The 27,464-nt window shown below is 46.4% G+C and overlaps 1 protein-coding gene and 1 pseudogene across 1 annotated transcript in view; one reads left to right on the forward strand and one right to left on the reverse strand.

Moving 5' to 3' along the window:
* Positions 1 to 10,493: 10,493 nt before the first annotated feature.
* LOC135913293 (protein max pseudogene) lies at positions 10,494 to 10,907 on the reverse strand (annotated as a pseudogene).
* An 8,322-nt stretch (positions 10,908 to 19,229) lies between these two features.
* LOC135913306 (double-strand-break repair protein rad21 homolog) overlaps positions 19,230 to 27,464 on the forward strand; it is a 101,399-nt gene continuing 93,164 nt past the window's right edge. The window contains exons 1-2 of the mRNA XM_065445897.1: positions 19,230 to 19,386; positions 25,967 to 26,047. Of these exons, the coding sequence (XP_065301969.1) occupies positions 25,992 to 26,047 (56 nt within the window). The 5' untranslated portion in view covers positions 19,230 to 19,386; positions 25,967 to 25,991. The remainder of the gene's footprint in view (positions 19,387 to 25,966; positions 26,048 to 27,464) is intronic.

A 27,464-nucleotide genomic window follows, 5' to 3' on the forward strand; every position in this document is an offset into this window, starting at 1 on the left:
CACAAGCGCATAGCATGTATTGCGCGATTACAATCGTGGCTGCAAAGTATTACATCGCTACGCGCCGCGGAAATATCTGAAATTTCAATCCGAACGCCGTTTCGCTCTTTACTCGCGGACGCCGCGCTCCAAGCCGGACGGTGACGTAATCTTGCCCCTGCGCCTATGTAATCGTGTCCGCACTGTGACGTCACTCGTGGTGACACGTGACTTCAAGAATTATTCAAAACAACATCTGTTATCTGTGCGATCTGTTGCTTGAATTGATGAATTGAAGTTTAGAGAAATAATAAAACACAAACGGAATGTCTGCGTGTTTTTTTTTGTTTTACTTCGCACCGAAGCAAGAGAGGTGTACTTCCGCTTCGTCTGCTTTTTCCTACGGTCGCGCGGTCACGTGCGCAGGTACCGAAACTATGCCATTTTTCTACCGTATTCCCGCGCGTGATCACGCTCTGCGATCCGCTTGTTCTGCCTCAGTATTCGTATAGCCCTGAATTATACCACTAGTCATGTTTCCTTGCGCACAGCGCTCTAAATCGTGCACCGCGTGAACGAGACAACAGCTCGCACGCGACGCCGTCGGCGGAAGTGCGTAGCGCCGAAAAAAAAAGCGAGGAGCAAAAAAAAATGAAGGCGAGGCCTGTGACGTATGCGTCACGCGATCCTCGAGGTCTGGTATGGGAGAACGCAGGGAAGGAATTTAGTTTGCGTAGGCTAGACATGGCGAGTGGAGAGAGCGTGTTGCGTGGCAGTGGAGCCCGCCTGCTGAAATCATGGGTTCGTGGCACTGAAATATTTCTATCTCGGCTATTGATGAGCTGATTTACTTAGTTCCATATTTACTTACTTGCCATACTTCCTAGCGCTATGTCCTGTGCTCTTTACTCGCTCGCCCTGCGTTGCGCTGTTCCTGTTTTTATTCTGATTTGAAAAATTTTTGCGCCAGAACGCTCCCTAGAGGACACGTAACAACTTCCAGCGAATAACCAAAATTGGCTATGGGGCCTGGTGAGGGGCCCTTTAAGACACCAAAGTGATATATTTCTGCATACTGTTATTCAAGTGAGATTAAGTTCTTCCTTGCTTAGTGGGTTGTCTCATCAACAAATGAACAAACTTCAACACCAATTGGTTTTCCTGGGGAAGTTATGTCCTTTTCTTTACTGAAAGCACATTTTTCGAATAAATTTTTGTCTTCTGTGACGCGTAAGAAACTCTGTTGTGATCTGGCTGATGTTTTCTTGTCGCTTCCTGTATACCGCACGATATTTATTTATTTATTTATTTATTTATTTATTTATTTATTATACCTCAAAGACCCCAGAGATGGGGTATTACATGAGGGATGGGCTTTAACAAAACAGTGATTCGAGAGCAGCCTTGAAGTGATGAGTGTCGGAGTGGTGCGTGATGTCGGCAGACAGACCGTTCCAGTCCCTGGCGGTTTTCACAAAAAGTGATCGTAGATGAGAGGTAGTCTGCGCCGGGGGAGGATACACGGCTTTGCTGTGGTTAATGCGGCTGGACTGACGATGAGCTGGTAGTATAGCTGAAATGTGGAGTGGTGAATGATAGAATTTGTGAAAAAGACAGTCTAGAAATAAGACGTCGCGATTCTAGATTAGTAAGACCGGCACGGGATTTTAGTTCTGACACGCTTGCATGATAAGAATATTCAGAGTAGATAAACCGGGCTGCACGGTTTTGAATTGATTCTAGTGTATTAGATAGGTTATGTTGATGAGGATCCCAGACAGAGCATGCATATTCTAACTTAGGGCGGACATATGTAACATAAGCTAACAATTTTACTGATGGGGGATCAAGTCTTAGATTCCAGCGGAGAAAACGGAGGGTTCGATTCGCGGCATTGGCTAAGTTAATGACATGATGTGGCCAATTTAGGGTAGTTGAAAATTTTATGCCGAGGTATTTATACGAGTCTACGGATGAGATTTCGGCACCGTATATTGTGTATTTCCCTGATTGGTGATGCTGTCTGCGATGGAAAGAAACTAGCGAGGTTTTTTTAGTATTTAAAGACATCAGCCATTTGTTACACCATAATTCAATGCGTTTTAGGTCATCTTGAAGCAAATGCATGTCTGAAGTGTTAGTTATGCGTCGATAAACTACACAATCGTCTGCGAACAATCGAATGTTAGAAGAGATCTCAGTAGGAAGATCAATAATGTAAATTAGAAAGAGTAGTGGTCCGAGAACTGTGCCTTGTGGTACGCCCGAAAGGACAGAAGATCTTTTAGATGACTGTGTGTTAGCAAATACAAACTGTTGTCGGTTAGTAAGGAAGCTACGTATCCAGTCTAGTATAAATGGATTAATCTTGAGACGGGAAAGTTTTAGGAGTAGCCGTTGGTGTGGAACTTTGTCAAATGCCTTTTCAAAGTCTAAGAAAATAGCATCTACAGGTACGTTCAAGTTGAGGTTAGAGCTTAGATCATGAAAAAATAAAGCTAGTTGGGTGTCACATGAAAGACCTTTACGGAAGCCATGTTGAGTTGGGTGAATGAGGTTATTGGATACTAAAAAGTTTACGATCTGTGAGTAAATAACATGCTCCATTAGTTTGCAACAAACACTGGTGAGTGAAATGGGGCGATAACTAGAGCACAATGATGGAGGACCTTTTTTGGGGACTGGATCAATCTTGCCTACTCTCCAGTCTTCCGGCACCACTCCTGATGACAATGATTGCGGAAAAATAGCACATAACATCGCGCTCACATTTCTTGTGGTGTTTTTCAACATTTTAACATTTATTTCATCGATGCCAGAAGATGATGTACGTTTTAATGAATCAATTAGTTTCTCAATGCCGTAAGGACAAAAGGTAATATCAGGCATGACTGCATGATCCGAAAGAGGGAAGCGAGGTAATATGTTAACAGGTTCAATTGTGAAGACGGAAGAAAAAGTACGGTTAAGTTGTTCAGCAATTTCGCAATCGGGAATACGATGGTTTTGATCGTCAAACAGAGCTAATGGCTGGGAGTTATTAGGGTTAATAATTTTCCAGAATTTTGGGGGGTTATTTCTTAACATGGACGGCAGCGTTTGCGAAAAAAAGTGCGTTTTTCTTTATTTGCTAGAGCTTCGAGTTCTTTTTCTGCAAGGTAATACTTATTCCATGCGCCTGCGTTGTTAAATTGTTTAGCGGAGCGAAAAAGCCTTTTCTTTTTATTGTTAAGACGCTTTAGTGTGATATTAAACCATGGGGATGACTGTTTTTCGGTTAGGGTGATAACGGGTACGTATCTCGCGAACACATCGAGCATTTTGTTTTTAAAAAGCAGCCAGTTAGTTTCGACAGAACGCGTCAAAAAACTGGTGTGGAATGAAGCAGCAAAATGTGTGAGTTCCGAGTTAATTGCCGAGTAATTATACAGTTTGATCACTTTGGTTATCTTTGTAGGTTGTGTAAGCTGACAGGAGTACGATGCATGGATTATAGAATGATCACAAAGACCAGGCAAATGCGTCATTGCATAAACTTTGTCAGGATCAGAAGCAAAAATGAGGTCGAGTATGTGAGAAGAATTACAACCTTGACGTGTAGGTTCAGTGACAAGTTGCGTTAATCCAAAGGTTAGGCAGGAGTTAACAAAATCGCTTTCGGTACTTTGTTGCGAAGTTGCTGATGTTAGGTTAGTCCAGTTTATGGCGGGGAAGTTAAAATCACCAAGCAGTAACATCGGAGAGTAGTGATGCAATTCAGTTACCGAACGCAATGTTTCGTGGAATTCTGCAACAAAGTTAGGATCATTACCAGGGGGGCGATAGCAGACTGCGATTATTGTGGGTGGGTAAGAGGCATTACACAGGACGAACAGAATTTCTAGGGAGGACGATGTCCTAATTTCAGTACATTGAAGGTCCTTATAAGCGCCAATGAATACGCCGCCACCACGTTTGGTAGTTCGATCATGCCTGAAGATATTGAAATTAGGGAAAAATGGCAATATTTCAGAGTATTCTATTGTAGAGTTAAGCCAAGTTTCAGTAATAACAATTAGGTCAGACTCTGTTGTGTCGGCAAGATTACCGAGAGCGTCAAGCTTCGGAAAAATGCTCCTAATGTTAGTAAAAACAAACGAAAAACAATTTTTCTTGGAGTTAGCATTGCTGGGGCCTAGGCATTTAAAGCACGAGGGACAACCTTTTGGGCATTGCGGTCAAACGTGTAAGCTTTGTTTCCAATAGTTAGCTTGTCATGTCGGAGCTTGAATGGTTTCTGTTGTGTCTTGGCGAATTCGACTAAACGCCTTCTAGCTGTTAGAGTGTTAGGAGAGTAATCTTCTGAAATTCTATATTCAGTGCCCTTGAGTTTCCTACCCTGTGAAAAAATTTGTTCTTTTACTTTGAAATGTGAAAGTTTTACAATAATTGGCATGTTGTTGTTTATTTTGAATTTGCCCAAACGGAACGCAACCTACCTGAACCAATCTACCAATAACCTGAACGCAATCTACTGAAACGCGTAAAAAATGCCGGTTATATCTTCAGCGAAAACGTTCTTTCTTCAATTGCATTCTGGCATTCACATTGTGAAGCCATGACAAAGCGAGGGCTTCTTTGTTCTATGGCCTGTTAACTGCATCATATGTAAGAAAGCTGAAACTATTGAGCGCATCCTCTTGGAGTGCCATGACTCGGTTTTCTTGTGGGATGTTCTCAAACGAACTCTGAAGATTCAAAGAACTGCCTATAAGCCCTTTCGGTATTCGATTCTTACCATGCGCAGACACAGGGAGAGTGCTGGCTGACATGGTAATGCTTTTGTGTATGAGCAGCGTGCGGAAAACGCGTATGGATGTCAGGAGGGCCCGCGTAGATGAAAGGTCTGCGAGGGAACACCTAAGTGAAAGTCTTAGTTACAGGCGTGTGATGCCCTTAAGCATGATTGAACCGCCAGAGTGCTTTCAGGAGCTTGACAGTTTGGTGTCTTTGATAGTCTCTTTGAGGGCCTTTTAAATCAGTACAGTCTCTCCAAAGGATGTAATAATATTTTTCTGCACCAAGTGGCCTGCTTTGTACGCGTTTGCGTGGTGGTGTAATGAAGGTAACAAAGAAAAAGAAAGCGTCCGTGGCGTAATGGTTTCGATATCAGGCTTCTGTTCTAATGTCCTGTGTTCGAATCCTGCCCTTGGACAATTTTAATAATGTTTATGAAATTATTTATTACGCAGTAAATTGTTGAAAATGACAAGTTTACAAAGTCACGAAGCAGTTTGAAGCCAGAAGGACGAAGTTTAGGCAAATCCATGTACTTCCCATGCTAATACAATTGCTTCCATTGCAGCTGCCGTAGGTACTAGCGACAGAGTTCCCTATAGTAATTATTGTATGAAATTCTATGTAAAAAACACGTTTGATTAATGCATGCACTCCTGCAGCAACAGTTTCGTTTTACCTTTGAAGTAACAGAAGTGCGCCACATATCGACATCAGCGCTTGCGCCCGTTGCCTGCGCCGTCATCAGTCTACAAGATAGCTTTGCTAACACCTGCATGACTATGCCATATCAAAAAACTGATATGGTCGTATGGTTTCATTTTCGGTGGCTCATCGCACAGTAAACTATGTAAGAATTAGGTGTGCAAGGTATCATCGAAATATCTTTATTAGAAATATAATTATGTTCGTTGGTCTATGAAAGAAATGCGAAAAAGTTGGTTCTGATAAAACAAGCAAAAACCAATTGAAACACCTGTAGCGCTCACAAAAGAACATCTAGAACAGCTCCGAAGGAGGATCCGCATAAAACAGCTTTGTTTTCTGCCATCATCAGTCTAGTCATTACACCACTAATACTGGCCAATTTTGACCCCTCATGCAGTTGGGGCTGTCCTTGGCCAAAAACAGCACAGCAAGGAACATGTCATCGTCCGCGCTATTCGTCTTCTTTCATCGTCCGAACGGAACTTTTCCATCACTGAACGCGAGTGTCTGGATTTAGTGTGGGTGCTGTCACCAAATTTAGACATTACTTGTTTGGCCGAACTTTTTCTGTGATTACAGACCATCATGCCCTCTGCTAGCTCTCGTCGCTCAAGGATCCGTCTGGACGTCTCGGCCGCTGGGAACTACGGCTCCAAAAATACTCGTTTGTTCTGCACCGCAAATCTGGACGATGCACCAATACGCAGATTGCGTATCATGCCACCCTGTCGATGCTCCCGACATCATAGACCCTGACTCAGACACCCGTGTACTATCCATCCTCGCTTCGGATGATATACCCAACGAACAGCGACGAGACGCGTCTTTAGGGCTCATCATCGACCGTCTAACCGCTCCATCACTATACGATTCTGTTCGCCTGTTTGAGTTACACGACAACGTTCTGTATCGTCGTAATCTCAGCTCAGGAGGCCCAGAGCTTTTGCTTGTCCTACCTCGAGCGTCAGTCACCAGCTTCATGACGTACCAACTTCCAGTCACCTAGGTGTCTCGCGTACATACGCCCGCATCCGGCGTCAGTTTTTCTGGCCTGGCGTGTGTCGTTCTGTGCGCCACTACGTCGCTGCTTGTGAACGCTGCCAATGCCGCAAGCGTCTTCCAGTGCTGCTTGCAGGCCAGCTCCAACCTACTGATATCCCTGTAGAGCCATTCTTCCGCGTCGGCATTGACCTTCTAGGCCCTATCCCTATGTCCATCTCGGGAAATAAATGGGTTGCGGTCGCGACAGACTACGCCACGCGCTTCGCAATCATCAGGGCATTGCCGACAAGCTGTTCTACAGACGTCGCTGACTTTCTCCTCAACGACGTAATTCTACACCATGGCGCCCTTTGGCAGTTCCTCACTGCTCGCAGGAGGTACTTCCTCTCCCGAATGGTAGATGACATCCTTCGTGTCTGTTCCACTGAACATAAGCTCACCACCGCTTATCATCCACAGGCAAATGGACTGATCGAGCGCCTGAACCGAACGCTAACTCAGATGCTGCCCATGTATGTTTCACCCGATCGCCGTGACTAGGACAGCACGCTACCATTTGTTGCCTTTGCGTATAATTCGTCACGCCATGACACCACTGGATATTCCCCGTTTTATTTACTGTTTGGCCGACATCCCTCATTGCCATTCGAGACTCTCCTTCCGTAGGCTCCTCAATCGCCTACTGAATACGCCAGTGACGTCGTTAGTCGAGCCCGTGCAGCTCGTCAACTTGCTCACGACGGACTGTGGGCTTCGCAAAAGTCCCGTTGCGACAGCCGACAAAGAAGTGTACACTTCACGCCGGGCTCTTTGGTACCCCTATGGTCGCTATGCTGCCGCATTGGCCTCTCAGAGATGCTACTCCCACAAACTGCCCTACAAGGTGCTGCGACAATTCGGTGACGTCATTACGAGATTATATCCCTTGGCCCTGCTTCTTCGACCTTCTCGCTACCAAGTGATGTTCACGTGTCCCGGCTGAAGCCCCTCACCTTTATAGCAAGCGCCAGGATGGCGCTTCCGCCACCGGAGGGTGACGTTACAAAGCGATCGATGCATGGATGAACCCGAGGCTTAGCAGAGCAATGAAGACGATGATGAGGACGCTTGCACGTGGGTCGGATCAGACATCTTCTCTTACCCTAGCTCTCTTTGTAAATATTATGTAAATATATCCTTCACCTACATCTCGCCTCCGTCACAATACGATGAGAGCGTGAATGGCACATTATGCATATTTAATGTGTGAAGAGAAGCTTAGCGTTTTGTCGAAGCACACACTAAGATTTTTAATTTAATCGATCCTGGGCAATGCAGCATCCCGAAGGGTGTGTGAAAATTGCACATGGCGTGTTTTCCACGTTTAACTTATAATGCCATAGCTTTGGGGTTGTTTAAGAATGCCTTATTGTTTCTGCACCACTTTCAGAGTGGAAATATGTCTTTTTCGATGTCAATGCTGTTGTGAGCACTGTTGACAATCTTAAATAGCTTTAAGTCATCGGCATACAAAGCCATGCTCTTTACCTATTAAAATGTGCTTAGCACTAGCAGAAAACATGGAATGCAAAACCAACTGAAACACTTATAGCGCAGCGCAGAGGATAGATACAGGCCGGTTGTTAGCAGCTGCACTTCTAGCACCCGATTTGTGCATGGGCACTATCCATGCTACCTTCCAAGTACGAGAAAATGTACTATACTTTAAGGAAGTACTGAAGATGCTTGTGAGAACAGGAACAAGTACGTTTCCATATATCTTAAGCAGTGCGTGAAGAGCACCATCAGCACCACAAGAGAGGGAAGGCATTAGGCGTTTCATTTTCATACACTTGAAAACAAGGTCTTTATTGACTGATAGCGTACACACCGTGCCACACTGAGAAGGAAGGTTGCTTGAAGTATCTTTTGCACCATGTACATAACAGAAATGTTCTGCATAGGCATCAGCAGTGTTAGAGACAACGTCATCATTTCCACCAAGAAGACGTGGCACTTTCGCGCTCTCTTTAGCTAGAGTGATAGCGCACGAAGCTCGAGAAATATATTAAATAGCGTGTCATGCTGGCTTGAACACATTCAATGTAGTCTTAGAAATCATTGTAATAATAATAATAATAATAATAATAATAATAATAATAATAATAATAATAATAATAATAATAATAATAATCTCAGTGGTAACATGGCCCTCTAGACAGCTCGCAAAACTAAAGAAAAGGCTGAGGCGTGTATGCTAGAGCGGCTGATAGCCAGCCATCTAGAGCAGGAATTTGCATGATGTAGAAGACACGCTCACACAGGTACACACGCACACACGCTTGCTCACTCGCACAGCCCGTCACACACACATACAGGGCAAGAACTGGGCGGTCGACGTGTGCACAACACGCAGGAGCACCGATTTAGTCCGGCCCACGGAGTGGTCCGGTCGTTAAGAAAGGGGAGTCCGAATGCCAAGGAAGTGGAGAGAAAGCCATGTATGCCAGATGCACACATGGAGCTGCGGTGTCAGGCCGCACAGGTGTGATGGGGCTCAGGCTGAATCGAAGGCGTCATTAGACGGGCATACAGATAAACTGTAGGACTTCCCGCACGCGCGGCGAGCGATAAAATCCTAACCCTAGGTGTACACAAACTCGAATAACTCATGGAAGCCCAAAAGAGAGCATGATACGAAATGCTTGCACACAGGGAGCTACAGGCAGATGCACGCTCAACAAACGCGGCATAATTCACATACGCATCACAGTACGGTACAAAGGTAAACATACACTGCCGCGACCTACGAAAGCACCTTAAGATGTCCCCTGCACCTAGAAGCATGCATCCAGAACACCACAAAAAAGGAAAGGAGGGTAGAACGTGTTAAAGGTATAGGGGAAAAGATTCGGAGACTCAGAGCGCGGCCTACGTAGACGCGGCAGAGTACTATAGCCCACCGCAGCATGTCCATCGTAGCAGTAGACGCGCATGGTGACCCCAAAGCAAGCGACTTGATTCGAATCGACAACGCCAAAGTGGCCGAGAAATCGGCCATTGCCTTAGCAATAGGTTCCACTCACGCCAAATACATAAACAGCGACTCCAAAGCCGCCGTACGTAACTTCGCGAGGGGGCGCATCTCGCAGGAAGCACAACGGATCCTGGTTAACTTTCGCGAGCAGCGGGCACTCCATATCACCCGGCCGCACGCTCATTCCTCCCTCCCTGGCAACGAGACGGCTCACGCCACGGCTCGAGCCACCGACGCGGTCCACTAGGGTCGAGAGGACACCGCACGGAGATCAGGACTCATTACAGGTTGAGAAGGGCCCGGTATATCTCCCGCGCACCCACCACTTGCTAAGCAACAAGCGGTGGCCTGGCGCCTCCTTCAAATTAATACGTTTCCGAACCCGGTGGCTTATAGCCACTACTACCCAGTCCAGTATTCCGACAAGTGCAGATTATGTAAAGAATGGGCGGACCTGCCACACATTCTATGGTCCTGCCCTCAGACGAGCCGACAGGGCCGCATAATAACTGATGACGAGCAGTAGGAGACCGTGCTGCTTAGCTCCGCTCCGGAAGTCAAAACTCAGGGCCGTCCAGCTGGACAAGGTCACCGCCAGGGCTCAAGGGCGACTGGTCACCGTTTAGGCTTGGGCTGTTGTCCCTAAACTGCAGGACATTGAATAAAGTTCTCTCTCGTTCGACGTTAATTCTATTGCTGCAGCGACCTGACAAAATATGCAACTCTTAATTCAAGGAAATAAGTATTCGTTATACATTTCGTGCACAGAACTGGGCGCGCATACCCTTCACCCCAAAGCATCTCCTGTCCCATGTTCTACGCCATTCTCCAGTTTGGCTTTCAACCGCCATAAACCATGTCATGCTGCCTCCGCGGCTGCATCTGCAGAGGCTTGTTCAGCCTTTGTATGTGTCACGTATAGGACATCTTTTGTCCCAAGAATGGCGTGGTGGACACAGATGATTCTACAATGACTGTTTTATTACTATTGGTCGATTCTCTAAATGGAAGCTCAGGGAGCATCTGGGTCGGACGAGCCGCAAGGCTCGGCGGTGGAATCAGAGCTCCCATCAGAGTCGCGCTCCAGGTCCAATGGGCTGGGCGTGGAGGCAGCCGAGATGGCAGCACGCCTGGTCATCTTGAGTTTCGCCAAAGCCTCGATTTGTTCGTCGAGGAGCTCCTTCTCACGCCTGAGTTCTTTGATGGAATGCAGACGCTCCCTGTTCTTCCGCCGCATGGACTCGATGTAGTCGGTCGTCCTCTCGAGGATCCGAGCCCGCGATGCCTTCTGCAGCTGTAGACCTGGCACTGCGTCACGCAAGCTTTTGAAAGTCTGATTGACCACGTGCCTTCTTCGTCGTTCCACGTCTCTGTGGTGTGCCCTCCTGGCAGCCTTGATGTCCACATCACACTGTTCGTCGCTCATTGTACCCGTCCTGGCAGGCAATTCACAGAACAAAATGGTCGTAATAGACGTGGCAGATGAGGGGCTTTACAAGAACACTAGCAGCAACAGGCGACCCAGAGAACATGAGCACGTGCGGTGAAACACGGTCAAGAACGTGGCGCGAGGTCGCTGAAGAAACGGTCAGCGCGCGCGACGCCAATTTCCCCCCTCATCGTCTTCCTTCGTTTGTTTTCAGCAGTGCTTCCCTCATTAATGGCTCTGGTCTGTTTTAGTAAAGGTTATCTTCTGTATTTAGCCATAAAGCAATTAGTTAAATACTTAATTTGTGCATTTCTGTTAATTAGTCAACTATACATTTCAATTTTTTTTTTTTGCATGTCTACCTCTTCGAATAGACCAGCTCATGAACTAGAATTGTGTCATCTGCCACTGACAACTTTAAAAAAATGTTTGAAAGTGTTCGCTGAGTCACCTGATTACGCACACATCTTAATTATGAGGCATGCCCCTCATATTTTTTTTTAATTTTATTTGTGGGGGGAGGTGGCCTTCGAGTGAGAAGCTTACGACGCACAAAATGGGGAGGATATATGTACACTGAATTGAATTCTGGGGTTTTACGTGTTTTACGCGCCAGAACCGCGATTTGATTATGTGGCACGCCGTAATGGGGCACTCCGGATTAATTTTAGCCACCAGCGGACCTTTAACGTGCCCCCAGTGCACGGGACACGGGCGTATTTGCATTTCGTCGCCATCGAAATGCGGTCACCATGCCCGGAATTTGGTCCAGTGACCTCGTGCTTAGCAGTGGAACACGATATCCGCTAAACCACCGCGGCGAGTGATATACACGGTGTCCCATAACTTTAGCCAGAGTTTAAAAATATGCAAATACTACGTAGTTCGAGAGAACAAATGTAATGCTGTTTGCCGTCGCTTGGAGATACTCAAAATATTTTAAATGTGTAACCATTTCTATGGCCACCCAACGAGAAAACTGCCCGTCCATCCTTCCTTCGCGTAAGGCGATCGCTTTCAAGATAGAGCCAGCCAGCTGTGGAAGAAGACGACGACGAACGCGCGAGAAGTGGCACGAAGATTTGTGGGTGGGCCAACTTGAAATCTGGGCATGGGTCAAGTTAGTTACGGTTGGGGTTAGGCCAGCTTTAAACTTGTGGGCGGGCCAACCTAAATTTGTGCGTGGACCGACTTGAAATTTGGGGAAGGACCGACTTGAATTTTGGAGATTGGTCAACTTGAAATTTGGGGATGGGCCTACTTATTTTGAGGGTGGGGGAACTAAAATATGAGTACGGGCCATCTTAAATTTGGGTGGGACAACTTGAATTTGGGGCAGGCTAACTTGAAATTTGAGTGTGGCCCTACTTGCAGTTTATTCGCAACTTTCACGGCCTATAGGGGGCGCCACCTTAAATCCAACATGGCTGTCCGAGAGATTAAGAACTAGAGCAGTCGGTGCAGTGCTGCGGTCGTCTTGCTCAGTGACATGTTGTTTCGCGTCGTCATGTTGAAATGTCTCTTCAATTTACACACCCGCTGTCGTTAGCCTGCGTAATGGCTCATATTGAGCGAGCAGAACGCAGGATTCGAAGCCTGTCTTAAGGCGAGGAAGTCCTAAACGCTGGTCATCTTGTGTAGTGCGGCATAAAAGTATGCACGTCGACATCCGTGACTGTTGAAGGACTTTGCATACAAACTCCGCGACGGTGTTATTAAGAGAAGTGACCATGCTTTCTATTTGTTATTCTATTAATCTGACCTCTTTGAACGGGTAACATGAACTTCTACACGGTGTGGTGCTCTCTGCAAGTTGTTACTTAGACCGCTTGAATAAGCCGCCATGTCGAGAAAAAAGAAACCTTCCTGGTGTCGCGCGACCGAAGTCCATCACATCGACGGCGGGAAAAGCAACCCTAAAGCGTTTTGTGTGCGAAAATTTCTTGTCTAGTTATCCCTGGCTGTGTTCACAAAGCTGGATGTTTAACACGAGAACTAAACAAAAAACCATATCTGACCGCTTTTGCGAGCTATATATACGATAACCGTTCACCCTTGTAATTTAGTTATTGCGCTTTATGCGTGCTGCTCAAGCTAGTCTTGCGGTAGTTTTACAGCCTGCGCGAGTCCTACCGCGTCTTGCCTATAGACAGATCAAGCGATACATAGCCGATATTTACCGGTCCGCGGCAATGCTCGCTTCATTCTTCCAGTTATCTTTACAAAATAATATACGCGCAGATCAGCTCAGGGTTCGCTACGCGAACACTGCACAGTAGTTTAACGTTTGTTGGACTAAGATTTGTTACCTCACGAGTGCAGTCATGCGCGCCTGTAAACACGTTGCAGCTGCGCATCGAAGTCGCAGACGATGTACGAATTCCAGGTTCCTCTACGCCTGCGTCACTCTGCTTCGATACACAAGTGAGAAACTCATCTTTCTGTTCGAAAATAGTGGAATGTCAAGCCGGCGTTGCAGAGCACGAATGCGTGAACGAGAACAAGAAATTTTGAAGCAGGTACAAGACTTCACGGAGAATGTTTGCGCTCCAACGTAGCCGCAAAGGCATGTGTGGCAAGAACGCAAGCATCAATCATACTACAACACATTTGAGTTAAGATTGCGCATTATTTCTTTCCCTGCACGTAATGTAGAGCTATGCCTGCATCTTTATGGAGGTGCGTCTATTCGCGATTTCAAGTGCTCGGAATCGTCACTCATCTGTCGTATTCGAAAAAAGTCCTCCGGCATGAAGTGCGCACTGCAAACCTTCATAGCTTCTGTGACAGCTTTGCCAATCCGCAGCATAATAATCAATTTCTTCCTCATGAACGCAGCGGGTAGGAATGAGTGAAGGCTCACATCGCCTACCGCATAACTACCGCTCGACACCCATTGCGGCACGCAGCAAATACGGTTACTCCTATGTTTGCTCATTCTGAACATGTTAAGTGTCCTTCAGGATCCCATGGGAGCTTTGAACGCGTTAAAACATCAACCAAAAGTGAAGGAAAAGCGTACTCAACACCAATACGCTAGCCGAACGGGCGGCAGCCAGCGGCGAGTATAATCTTTCGATTGCTTCCGGCCGCCGCCGCACGACGGCGCCACCGTACGTGAAAGTTGCGAATAGAGAGGGGAGGCGGGCAATGTTCATTTGAGCATTGCTGAGCGTTTTCGAGTTACGAACAACTCGCGGGCAAGAGAGCGCGTTTTCACTGGGCCTTACCGAGACGCATTCAGAACGCAGGCGAGAGCTTGCGTAGTCAAGGAACGCGCTCATAACACGGGCTTGCGTGATCTACCGCGAGGGTGACATGGCATCGCGGCGATGCACTCTCCGCTCACGCAATGCCCCACGCGCTACTGCGGCAACTGGTGTTCGCTTTCGAGCGGTCTGCTCCGTCGAGGCACGCTCATGCCCGGCGTTCCGGTTCAATTGGCACAATTGCACTGAAGGGCTTGGATGCGGCGGCGGAATCTCTCTACTTACGCCTAAGCATTCTTTGCCACCGGAAAGGCCACGGATAGACGTGCATAAGCTAGGAAAGGCAAGTAAGCAACACTATGCAAATACGAAGCCAGGGTCGAGCCAAACAGTGCTTAAGCTTTAGTAGACGATTATCACCATTCCTGTAGTTTTAGTTTTATGCGAAGCATATTACTAGAGCTCAACCCAGCTCCTCAGGCGCGGCGGTGTCGCCTTCAATACCACGTGACACCGTGACGTCACGACAGAGGAGAAACGGGGCTCCAACTCGCGCCGTCGCCATAGAGAAAGAAATTTCAACAAGAGCGGACACTCCCATAGAACCCAGCGGCCGAATTGACTGTAGCGCACCAAGCGGATGTTGTTGACTCCTTCCGGTTTCGGTTTTGGGCGCGCGCGTTTTGAACACCAGTTCGTATACAGGCCGCGCCGGCTCCGCTGCTCGGCGCGGCATTCATTTTTTTCGCTTCTGCTGAACCTCGCGTGGCCTTGGCGTGGAATCGTTTCATTATTAAGTAGAAATGATTGCGATTGACCTTTACAAGACTGCGCCGAATCTGTCAGCTGCTATTTCATAAAGAAAACGAAAGACGTCTTCTGAAATGATGAAATGTTTATTTTGCTCTATATAAATGCTCGTTCCGGGCTTCTTCTGCATTCATCCAAAGTTGTGGCACCAGGTAAGCAGCAGTCGTTGCCGTACGATGCTCCACCGGATTCCATCAGCTGAAAGAAAGTAAATTACAAGCATGTATCATTTCGGTATATTGACCTAGCAGGAGTATTGCGTGTAGAGGCGAAACGTGCGTAAGTGGTGAATGAGTGGCATTACAGATAAATTCACTTTTAGGTACATTTCGCAGCAAAGACTCCTCCCAAACAATGCCATAAAATCTGAGCATCCGATTTTCAAGCACCCCTCCTTTCCCGGGCATTATTTCCTGCACTTTAAGTGCACAAATACGCTGATGACTGCGCGTTTCCCAAACAACTTGGCCTCAGTCGACACGATGGTACGCCAAGTACATAGAGGTGGCTACAACACAGGCTCAGCCAGACCATGTTACACGCTCGCAGAATGCCTTCTAATCGCACTCAAGTCAGACTTGTGGGTGCAAAACCTGTTTTCAGTCGCTCAGAATACATAAATGTCATGTTCTTGAGCTCCTCCGTGTTATCTTTTACGCGTCCTGCCGACGCATGCAACACTCCCGTGTTATCACTCTCCGCAATCGCTCGTCGCGTTTTCGAGAACCGCGAGTACCGAAATAAGGTATATGTTGTTGCAGGGCTATAAAATGCGTCACAAACTTGTACCACTAAAATTCAGTACACGCAAAACTAACTCACTATGGCCGGCTTGCTTTTTTGCTAACAGCTTCACAACCCCAGGCGCAGCGAGCAAGCCTCGAGATATCCCAAAAAGTTACCAAATAAATTACGATACTTTTTCGGGTCCTAGAATGCCTCACGAACTTCTACCAGTAAGATTGAGTACACGCGAAACTAACGGCGGCACACAGCCGAGCTGCTTTTCGCTAACTGCGTCAATTAGCCGGGCGCGGCAACCATGCTACTAAACTACCCCAAATATAACGACGTTAGTTACAAGAATGCTGTGGGCCACAGAATGCGCCACTTGTCTGTCGTACGACGTAGTACACGCATATGCACGCGCAAATGCGTCACACAGCCGAGCCGGTTTTCGCTTACTGCGTCAATAAGCCGGGCGCGGCAAGCGTGCCTAAAAACTACCGAAATAAGTTACAGTAATGTTGGGGCTCATAGAAAGTGTCGCAAACATCTCCCAGAACGAGGCATTAACTCAATATTAACTGCGCCAGGACGGCGGTGCTGTTTTTCGCTAACTGCGCCACTCGAACTAAGCCTAAATGTGATTAAAATGAGCCGCACACTCAAACACAATTTCTCACCTTGCCGTAGTCCAGTAGTGCAGCAGTGCCGTGTCGAAATGCAGACGACACGCAAGAGAAGCATAGAGAAGGCCGGGAGCCCAATAAAATGGGCTGTATCCAAAACAAACGGGTCGCCGAGCACGCGAGCTTCGCACGTACGACCATCCTCGATCACTCCTGCGGCTTGTCGGGCGCATGACGTATGCACGCGCGTCTGGCGTGCCGCTAGCTTGTTGCTAGGCAACGCAACAAAAAGTTGCAAACTATAAGTTCATTTACGCGCAAAACTTTTTCACTTTTAGTGGGAAGGAATAAAAAAAGTAAAACGTTGTCTGGAAGTTTATTTCACATTCTTTTTTTCTGATGCTCGCGTCAACCAACGGATGTTGAAACTAGGCGTGACGTGTTCCTGTTGCCAGTTTTTGAAGAGTGTCCCCTCTTGTTTCTATGCCGTCGCTCGCGGCATCGCGGCGGTATATAAGCAGCTGCGCTTGCCTCTGCTAAACGCTCACGAGGTGAGATGCCTCCTGGAGACAGAGCTGCTCGCTGGAATGAGAAGCGAAGGTTGCGGCGTGCTACAGAGACTGTTTCTAGGTGGCTTTGCTACAGCGCAGCGACTACGCGCCCCGCATCGGACGCGGTGAGCGTCGAGCAACACAGCGTTCGGCGCGACAACGAAATGTGCGCCTGAGCAAACGCCGCACGCCTGAGCCGACGACACCGGCTTTTCTGCGACACGAGCTCCTTAACGCTGTCGCGTTAAAATAAAGGCTAGTATGCTTCGCATCCTGGGCTTAACCTTAGCTAAACCACAGCCATTTTTTATGCGAAGCATATTACGAGAGCTCAACCCAGCTCCTCAGGCGCGGCGGTGTCGCCTTGAAACCACGTGACACCGTGACGTCACTACAGAGGAGAAGTGGCTTTGGCTCAACTCTTGCAAGACGGGCTGGGTGGGAATCGAACCAGGGTCTCCGGAGTGTGGGACGGAGACGCTACCACTGAGCCACGAGTACGATGCTTCAAAGCGGTACAAAAGCGCCTCTAGTGAATGCGGTGTTGCCTTAGAAACGAGCTGTTTCTAAGGCGTGCGTCTCTTGCTCAGGCGCACATTTCGTTGCCGCGCCGAACGCTGCTTTGCTCGACGCTCACCGCGTCCAATGCGGGGCGCGTAGTCGCTGCCCTGTAGCCCATTGTCTTACACCCCTTGGCGGGTCGACGGGAACGCTGTCGCGTTCCACTCTTGAAGGCGAAGCAGTAATGCATGAGTTGTTTCTTCGTCTAGCCGAACCAAATATAGCAAAGCAACAGCAGTTCACCAGGCTAAACAGTGGTTCAACAACTAAAATAAAGGCTAGTATGCTTCGCATCCTGGCCTTAACCTTACCTAAGCCACAGCCATTTTTTTTACAGCGCAGCTCATAGGCGCCCGTTCCTGCTGCGAGCGTCAGCATACTCGTAACCGGGCGAACGAGCGCAGCGAAGGATGAAAGAGCGAACGCAGAGCGTCGATGAAGGACGGCGATACAGGGAGCGCGAGGATGAAAGCGGAGGAGGTGGGTATGGCGAAAGCGGGAGAAGAAAAGTGAAGTACCGCGCAAGACGGGCTCTTGCGGCGACGATGGCTACGAGATGGCGCCAGAGACTCGCGCGTCGGCTATTCACCGATGGCGTCACTGATACCATTTATGGAAACAAAGCGCCGCATGAGCGGAGGTCTATCTGCGGCGGCTTCTGTGAATCGCGCCCATGCGTAACCCACGCCCTGCCTCTTGGGATTTGCCTATTAGCGAGGCAGTCGCGCCACACGTTACTCCGTTTGCAGCGTGCTGCACGAGGCAGGTTGCACGCGCCAGTCAATATATCGCGAAATGAAAACATCTATGCGAGCGCTCCTGTATACGTGTTTTCGAAAGCATTCGGGAGTATCGTAATCGTCGCAGATTTTTTTTTCCATTTACGTACTGCACAGAACCTTCTTAAACGTCTTCTTATTCTCCGAACAGCAGTACAATAAAGAATCTTAAAAAGGAATACTTTGCCGGAAATATTCAGCGGTGTATATTCCTACTTCAAATTATTTATGAACTAATTTGGATCTCTCTGAAGAAGCTTGCTCTATTCATGCGACTACCTCAGCTTCAGTAAGCTTCAAGCCACGCATGTGCACTGAAAGAAAGTGTGCTGGCCAGCGAAGGTTGTTCGCTTACCTTGGGACGTGCGCCTCTATCATCACCAGCTTGTTGCTGGGCGCAATCGTTGACGTGAAATCAAACTATAGTTAATTACTGGGCGGGGAAAGTGTAGTCATCAAGCATCGGCACGGAGACGTGGCACGATAGAAATAATGCCGACAAGGCGCTTCTCTCCCGCTTCGTTTATGCGCTCCGATTTCTGTTTTCCTAGTGACGAGCTAAGGCACTAACACGTTGTATAAAAAAAATTATACGCGCATTCCCGAAAACGCCGGTAACCGCTGGGAGCGCAAGTCAGTCGCTGCGCTTAATTACTATGCTTTTGTCGTTGTCTGTAACTGCAACAGTGTTGTAATAAATTAATTTACGCTTTCCATTCGTGTGCATCACTTTTCACAGGCACTCGCCGTGCAACGAGGAGACGGTCCGCTTTCTTGCCACGCTAGCTGTGAAATCATTTGTAGGACCGCTTGTAGAAGAGTGAATTTACTATGTCAGGCGGTATAATAAGTCTAAAATAGACGCAAAGTCGCCAGCATAGCAAGCGCAAGCCAAAAGATGGCCTTTGAATTCGTAAATTCTTTCCAGATAATTCCGAAACCAAAACTTGCACAGGAATGTTTTGTTCAGAACCTGTTTCTTTTATATAATTTAAAAAATCGCAGTCTATTTAGTGGCATCAACGAGAATTGACTGTGTAATGGAATTCACGCTCAGGTTACAGAAACACTATGACGTCACTAGCCAAGGCGGTTTGAACAGTTTGAACCGCAAGCGCGCAAGCCTGCGTAAGCTCGCAAGGTTTGAACGCGACCACAGTGGCCTCGCATCTGCTAGCAGCTTGATCCGTAGGGTTCGTCGTGTTCCTCATTCGGTGAGTTCGACCACCATCCATCGCAGTTTGCGTTTCGGGCATTGAGAGGCATGCTGCGCGAACATTTTGGTGCTCGTTGTAGGGTGGCCACCCGTTCCGCGACTCGTGGGACTGTCCGCCATTGAGGGCTGTTGTCCCGCGCGAGATACGAATATATTCGAAAATGTCCCGCATTTCACACTTTATCATTGTTCGGCAGCACCTTGAATTAATCTGCATCTAGCCACCCCGTTTGAGGACGTGTTAACTGCAAGCACTCCAAGCTTCCGAAAAAGTCGGTTAGCCGCGCGGTTCACGGCGGGGACGAAAGCTTCTGGCGGCGGCTGCACGCGCCGTCTCGCCGTTCCCCCGATGTGAGCCCCCGGTTGAACTCGCGCGCACCGTCGCGTCTTTAGAACTTCAGTGCTTGGATTTGCAGCGCGAACTAACGTTCGGCTACCTTGCGAACGTTGTTGCGGCGTCCCATTTGACATCGGCAATCAACATGGGCGAACGGGTATTATGAATTGTGCTGTCTGCAGCCAGCAATCAGGCAGCTAGTGGCAGCGAAAAAAAAAAAAAAAACACACGCATTGTTTAGGGGGCAAGGGGAGCAGCTTGCTCAAAGGTGCTGCTTTTCCAAACAAAACAGCATTGCGCTGTCAATTGTGCTGAGCATTCCAAATTTCCAGTGACTAATGCTTTCGAGGGGCGACTTTTTTTTTCACTCTTGACGGGAGCTTGGAGGTGTGAACGAAGTCGATGCAGCGTGGAGCTGCCAAGGCCGAAATATTAGTAAAGGCAGCAAACGTGCCAGGAATTCTACCAGTTCGTGCGATCAGTCCGAGCCATTTTAGGGGCGGTTCGGTTTGACAAGAAATATGACTTCAAGAAAGTAAAGCAAGTGGCGCCGAGTACTTCGCAAGTACTCTTATTCGGTAACGTGTGGAAACTATGCCACTGCTTTGTGAGTGATTATTTCTTGAGTTGCCGAATTTTTATGTTGATATTAATAGGTCTGTTTCGTGTCGAATCATATTGCAATTATGTATAAGATATAGTTAACACAGATACATTGTATTTGAACTTCAACTTGCTGCCACAGGCAACCTTTAAGAATTTTCAGTGTTCGCCAACCTAACCTAACCCACCTAACTTAATCTAAAAACGTTGGTGTTCGCTGAAACACCCCGTATATATCACAGGGCGGTTACGATCGTGTAAGCGTGTTCGAGCGTTAGCTGTTGTGCGGGAGCAAAGCGTATTTCGCATTCAGGCATGCTCGATGAGTTTCGCTATGTCGCTTCACTTCTGCATGTACGACTCGAACCGATCAGCCCTCTCGCTTACGTCACCTTGCGGCGGCCTCCACGGAGCCAGGACCGTTTTGGCGGGCTAGGCGTTCTCGCTCCCGATCTCGCGCCAAATCGCTTGGGGGGCTGAAGGGCCTCCTTCGTCCACGACATTTCAATGTAAAGCATGTCTTGTAGCGATCTCGCTTAAACTGCTACCGTCCTCTCCGATTCCCTCGAGTGCTCGCCGGCTGTCCAAGCATGTATAGACACCATGGCGCAGCAGCGCGCGCTCTTTTGAAATCCGCTGCCGCTGGATAGCCGCTAGCATAAATTTCGTACATGCATCTCCCGCGCCTTTTCTTCAACAGTGACAGAAACTCGGCAAAGGAGTATATAGCTGCATCACTGCTTCACCCGGCATGGGTCTTGTATGCATTCCAAAGGGCGAATATACTTAAGCGTGCTTCGCCGCAATACATAAAATGTGTATTGCGGTGAAGCATAATAATTGTGGCAGGAAGTGACGTGGCGCGTAGGTTTGGAGCCAACAACGATTGTGAGAATATGAACGCAACCAGAAAAAAAATAAAAACTGCTTCGCTGCGCTCCACAACCTTCGGTTCGTTGTTTGGCGAATCCCTACAGGGCTGGTTCTTCCTTTTCTTTGAATCAGCATGGGTCCGCGCCAGGAGTGGTGTAGCCAGAAATTATTTCCAGGTCAGGGAGGGTGAGGGGGTTGGAGAGGAGGGCTCGGAAGGTCGCATGCTACCCCCTCCCCTGGAGGCAAGGGGGGGAGGGTGTTGCGTGTCAAATGGTCTAGCAGGAGTTCCCTCATTATTTTGAATTATTAGGTGTGCAGATAATTCAGGAGGTGTCAGACAGTGTTGCACATACCTGTGGACGTGGGAAGGATTTAAAATAAAGAATGCAGTGGTTTGTTTTAGCCATGTGTAGTCAGTCGGCCTAATCATGTTTGAAGCAGTTGCATATGGTTCCCTCGACAAGAACCGACTGTTGGGCTCAGTAGAGAAGCAATTTTTCTTGTTTGGTTGATGTCTTCACAACCGTCGTTGTCTAGGAGCCTACCAGCCATGTTAGCCTTTCCCATTGTTATTGAAAGTAAAGTGTGTGCATGTTGAAGGGTGCCCCCTATCAACCATTGAGGTTCAGCAATGGCCAAGGAGCAAGCGGGGAGAGCACTTGTGCCAAATTTCCAGTTGACCCTCCACAGCAGCTCAAGTCTGTAGTGCAGGGTGTTTTATATGCAGATTGAAATTGCTATCCATTGGATCATAGCAGATCTCATGGTATTCCTGTGGTAAAATGACACTATGCACTCTTCATAATATAATTATATTGTAATACTATAATAGATGTAATAATTGTAAATGTAAAGACTATATAATAATCGAGGAAAGTTAAGGTATTGAGATGTACGTAGTGTGATATCTGATTTTATGCGACCCGCCGTGGTTGCTCAGTGGCTATGGTGTTAGGCTGCTGAGCACGAGTTCGTGGGATCGAATCCCGGCCACGGCGGCCGCATTTCGATGGGGGCGAAATGCGAAAACACCCGTGTACTTAGATTTAGGTGCACGTTAAAGAACCCCAGGTGGTCAAAATTTCCGGAGTCCTCCACTACGGCGTGCCTCATAATCAGAAAGTGGTTTTGGCACGTAAAACCCCATAATTTAATTTTTTTTTTTGATTTTATGCGATTCTTGCCTGTCTTTAATTTATACAGCATGTGATTGTAAAGTAAAAGAAGAAGTAAAAAGTCATTTGTAGAGTAACAGGTTTTTGCAGGAAATTAGCAGAATAGCAATAGTAGTTGCGTCTTTCATCACCAGGTGGTGCTACGGCTACGAACAAGCTGCAGCACCTCATCCACAAACACAAAGGTCATAAGGATAAGACGAGCTCCTACAGGCCAGTTACAGTAACATTTTTGATACGTAGAATGGTAATGCAAGCCATAAAATTAGAACTGCCAAAGCAGGTGGAGAAAAGTGATGTCCTGGGGGAACTACAGAATGAATTCAGACCAGGCAGATGTTCAGAGGATAAGATGTTTGTAATAACTTGGTGCATACAAACTTTAGTAGCTTGGAATAGGCATTTCTGGATAGCATTCCTAGATATTGATAGAGCCGACGATACTGTAGACAGTGAATTGTCATAAGATATTCTCAAACACGAAGGCATATATGACGATTTTGTGGAGCTGCTGAGGGAGATATTTAGAGACAACCTAGTACAAATTGTATGGGAAGGCTTAAAGTGTAATGAAGTGGCGGAAATTCACCAAGGACTGAAGCAAAGGTGTACTCTGTCTCTGTTGTTGTTCAATCTTTATGCTAAGGGCATGGAAAAAAACAACTTGACAACAGTGGATTGGGTATTCATTTATCCTACATGTATAATGGAGAAACGGTGCAATAGAAGGTCGCCGGCCTGATGTAGTTGGACGACACAGAGCTACTAGCGGACAATGCAAGATTTAGAGACACCTGCAAATATTTGCGGTAACAGCAATAAATCTAGGCCTTAAGTTTTGCCCATACAAATTGGGAATTATAATTTTTAAAGATGAATAATTATGATATGTCAATCTAACGGCAAGTTATACCCATAGTCAAGCAATTTAAATACTGTGGCATATGTATAAACTAAGAAAGGACTTACTCAAGCATCCACCAAGATAATCTAAAAATAAAGGGGAAGCAGAAGGCAGCAATAATGAAATATGGAACACTTTGAGCCCACAATAAGTATGAGGTGGTGCGTGGAATCTGCAAAGGAGTACTGGTGCCACTAACGTTTGCAAAAAGTCATTCTGTGCTTAATATTGGAAATCTTGTAGGGGTTGGAAGTTAACCAAAGATTGGTAGGCCGGTTGTCATTGGGAGCCCACGGTAAAACCACAAATGAAGCAGTGCAGAGTGACTTTGGGCTTACTTTGAAGTTCGAAAAGCGCAAAGGAAAATTAGTTTCAAATAAAGGCTCAGTAACATGGATCAAACTAAATGGATGGCTAAATTGCACAATTATCTGTGCCTGAAAAGTGGGGACACAGAATGCAAGAAGATGCCAAGAAAGGTGGCAACCAATTACAGAGTAATTGAAAGGTAAGTGGACAACCAGGAGTCATCAGAAAGTGAGAGAAGCAGAGATAGGGAATTGGATGCAAGGAATGGAAACAAAAAGGACCGTGGAGAATCGCAAGAAGGGGAAGAAAGAAATTATAAGGGAAAAGACGTACGATAACAAAAAGAGCAGTGCCTTGCTATTTGAGGCTCGGGCTGGTTGCCAAAAGACAGACATACCAGAGCAAATACTGCAACAAGACGAGGCATGTGTATGCTGCAGCAATAATCTGGAGATCACTCGGCACAGCCTAATGGAATGCGAAAGGATTCAGCCTGTGAGATCGCTAGGTAACATAGACCTACCAGAAGTGTTTGTATTTAAAGTGGACAGAAGCATCAAACGGTCAGTAGTCAAGGTAACGAAGAGACGTTTAGAGTATGGGTGGAAAAAAAGCAGGGGAGAGGTCGATACAACCGTATCCTTAAGAGGCGTGGGTATTGTTACAAGGTAGACGGGGAAGTTTGAGGAAGAGAAAGAAAGAATAAGGAGATGCATACAAAAATGCTAGAAGGAAAAGCATGTGTAAAATACCTGATTATGTAACTCAAGCAGGCTAGGTGGCTACATGGCACCGCCTGCTTCAAAGGGGATGCCAATAAATCATTGTCATCATTTCAAGTAGATAAAAATGTGGAGTCTCCATCCTTGGGGTTTAGAGAAAGTAGGGAGCGTGTAAATATTAGAGCAGTACATAAGGAACACACATTTGCGATATTAGTGATGCATACATAGAGAAGAACCTGAGTGATCTCAAAGAAAAATTGGTGTGTACTATCAGAATGATGTAATTGTATATTTACGATAAAGATAAAAGAGTGGGGATTAAAAAATATTTAGTAATAGTAAAGTTGCGTATAAACTTAAATGGTATGTGCTGTAATGTGGTGGCACATACCACCACCTTGTGTCAAAGCAGGCTGGGTGACTATTTGCCACCACCTCATTTCAAAGGGGATGCTATTAGAAATAATTATTGTATGTTTTGTGTTGCATTGAAACATTTTGTTCATTAGTTTCGCCTCCATTTTACCCGGCCTTTGTTGTAGGATAGTCAACTGCACAATCCTATTCATGGGGCTCCATTACACATGTGGTCACCTTTTTCTGTAGTTTGGTCATTTGTGAGGTCTCGGTGTGCAAGTGATCATCAGCGGTCGAACATGAGATGTGTGTCTGCAGCCCTGGTTTGCATAAGGGGACTTGTGTAGCGTGAGCTGTGCAGGTGCTCTCGAGCAAAGCTCTTGTCGTCTTGGCGAGAACAGTCCCTCTGGTCTAAACGCTGGCCTCAGAGACAGATCCTTAGCTAGACTGCTGTCCATCCCTTCAGATGTCCGTTTTTCTATGTATACCTCTGTAATGTCACCTTATAGGCAGCATGATACACACTACCTGTATCACTGTGGGAGTTTTCCAATCACCTCTGTGATTGGCAAACTTACACAGTTCAGCACAACATGCTGATTAGCAAAGTACAAGATATGAACCTTAATGACTTCTTATACAGACTGAAAGTGTTGAGCAAGCTGGTCGGCATTCATGACAGGAAAGGCAGGAGTTGTGTCTGTTTGCACACCGGCCATTGCTTCCACAAATGACTGCTCACGAGGGAACATCACATGCTTCGCATTTCTTGCAGTGTGGGAACAGGCGTGTAATTCGCTTTCCTTTTCTAGGAAATTGGTTGCCTGTGGGTAATTACGCAGTGTAATACATTGTATGCTTTCCAGTTCATTCCTATTTCTCTAAAATTTTGTTCTCATGAATCCGGTCCTCCTGTGACTTGTCTGATTAATTGTACTCCTGCACAGCCTACAGGGGCTGACTGTGAAACACAAGCTCTTGTTTTCTAGCCAGGCTATTGGTCATTACTTGAGTTGTTTGCATATTAATCTTCAAACCCACTGTTATATCTGGTCTTCATTCATTTGGTTGAGGCCATCTGCATTGTTGCTGAACGAGACGTCACATGCATCGTGGATATATAACCCTTGGAGATATGAAAAGTGATACTTCATACCATATGCTACGTAAACATACAAATGCTTGGAGGTGGAATTGCAGTTTGTATTGTATGCAAATTGCTTCGTATGCATGCATATATCAACGTCCTGCAGCTGCCATATCTAATCTGCATCTCGCTGCTGTCTTTATTTCAGTCACAACATCTAAGGTGCATCCATCATGTTCTACGTGCATGAAATTCTCCACCGGCGCAAGGGGAAGTTCGGGCTGCTTTGGTGAGAAGCACAATACTCTTGCTGTCTATACGATGTGTTTATTTATTTTATTTTATTTTTTTAGTTAGAACAGATTCTTCTAAGAATTGCCTGCAACAGGTAGTGCAAGTTAGCCTGTTCAGATGGATCACCTTAAAAGGTGGATATTACTTGTGCAACAAATTGCAGTGGTTAATAAAATACTAATTACTTTTTATATGTTCACTTCAGGGCATACATTATAAGATTGAAAGCCAGGAAGTAGTGAAGTTATGTCTGCTTAACACATGTTCTAAGACTGGTGCCACAGTTAGTCTTCAATATTTTAATTTCAATGCGGGCCATTAGATGAACTTAAAAGACTAATTAGTGGGCCTTAAATTAATACACTGTGGCAGTGCAATTTGTGCAAGAAAAATGTCTGCCTCTTTGGGTTATCAGCCTAAACAGGTTGAATATGGCATCTGCGTACAATAATTATTAAAAGTGTCTGTTTAAACTAAAGGAAACCATCCTGTATAGCTAAATAATTTTGACTGCTGCACTGGCGATACGACTGCCATAACATAATGGTAACCCTCACCATTGCAGATGTCTTAAGTAAACATGTTTAACCTGAAGCAAACAGAACATACACAAAGCTTTTTATCGTAGGCAAATTATTTCAAATTGGGACATTGCCTATTTAACTTGGAGAAGTGCTGCTATTGACTTAGTCTTAGCCGAGTTAATGTAGTCGTCCGAGACAAGTATTGTGAATGCTGCAGGTCTGCGTCTGGCAGGCTTCCTCCCACATTCAGTATGTTTCACCTTTAATGGCAAAACTGAGTTCAGATTTAACTACCAATTGCAGCTGAATTATAATATGAAGGCACAATAAGTATTTCTGAAGGCATGGATAGCATAGTGCACCCTATCAGCCTTTTTTCTCAATAAATTGGTGTTGTCTGAGTTATAACGGCTTTATTACAAGCTAGCTTTTTTTTTCATGCGAGGGTAAAGGTGTTCCATAAGTGGTGTTGCCGATGTATCTGGCGGGGAGAACCAAACAGCCGAACAAAAAACGTTGCCGGCCTGATGACGCATGGGCAAGCAGATGCAGGCTGTATTCTAATATTTGTCTTAAACGGCTAATTATATAGCTAAGTGGACAGCAAGGTCTCGTTCGAATTCTGACAAAGCTTGCGAAGCAGGCTTCGCGAAGACAGCATTGAAGTCGGAAATGATGCGGGCTACTTTGCCGTCTAAATAAGATGGTAACTTAGCTGAATGCTTGGAAACTTGATAAAAACTTTGTCTACGCACAAGAAAATGCAGCTATGCATTGCTATGTGCAAGACAAAGTATGGACGTTGCGTTTTCCACGGATACAAACATGCAAAGTGTTCAAATGCAACAATAAAATTTGTTTTTAAGGCTTTTTCTTGTCAATCCTAGG

The sequence above is a fragment of the Dermacentor albipictus genome, chromosome 6, assembly GCF_038994185.2.
Source record: "Dermacentor albipictus isolate Rhodes 1998 colony chromosome 6, USDA_Dalb.pri_finalv2, whole genome shotgun sequence".
Classification (NCBI taxonomy): domain Eukaryota; kingdom Metazoa; phylum Arthropoda; class Arachnida; order Ixodida; family Ixodidae; genus Dermacentor; species Dermacentor albipictus.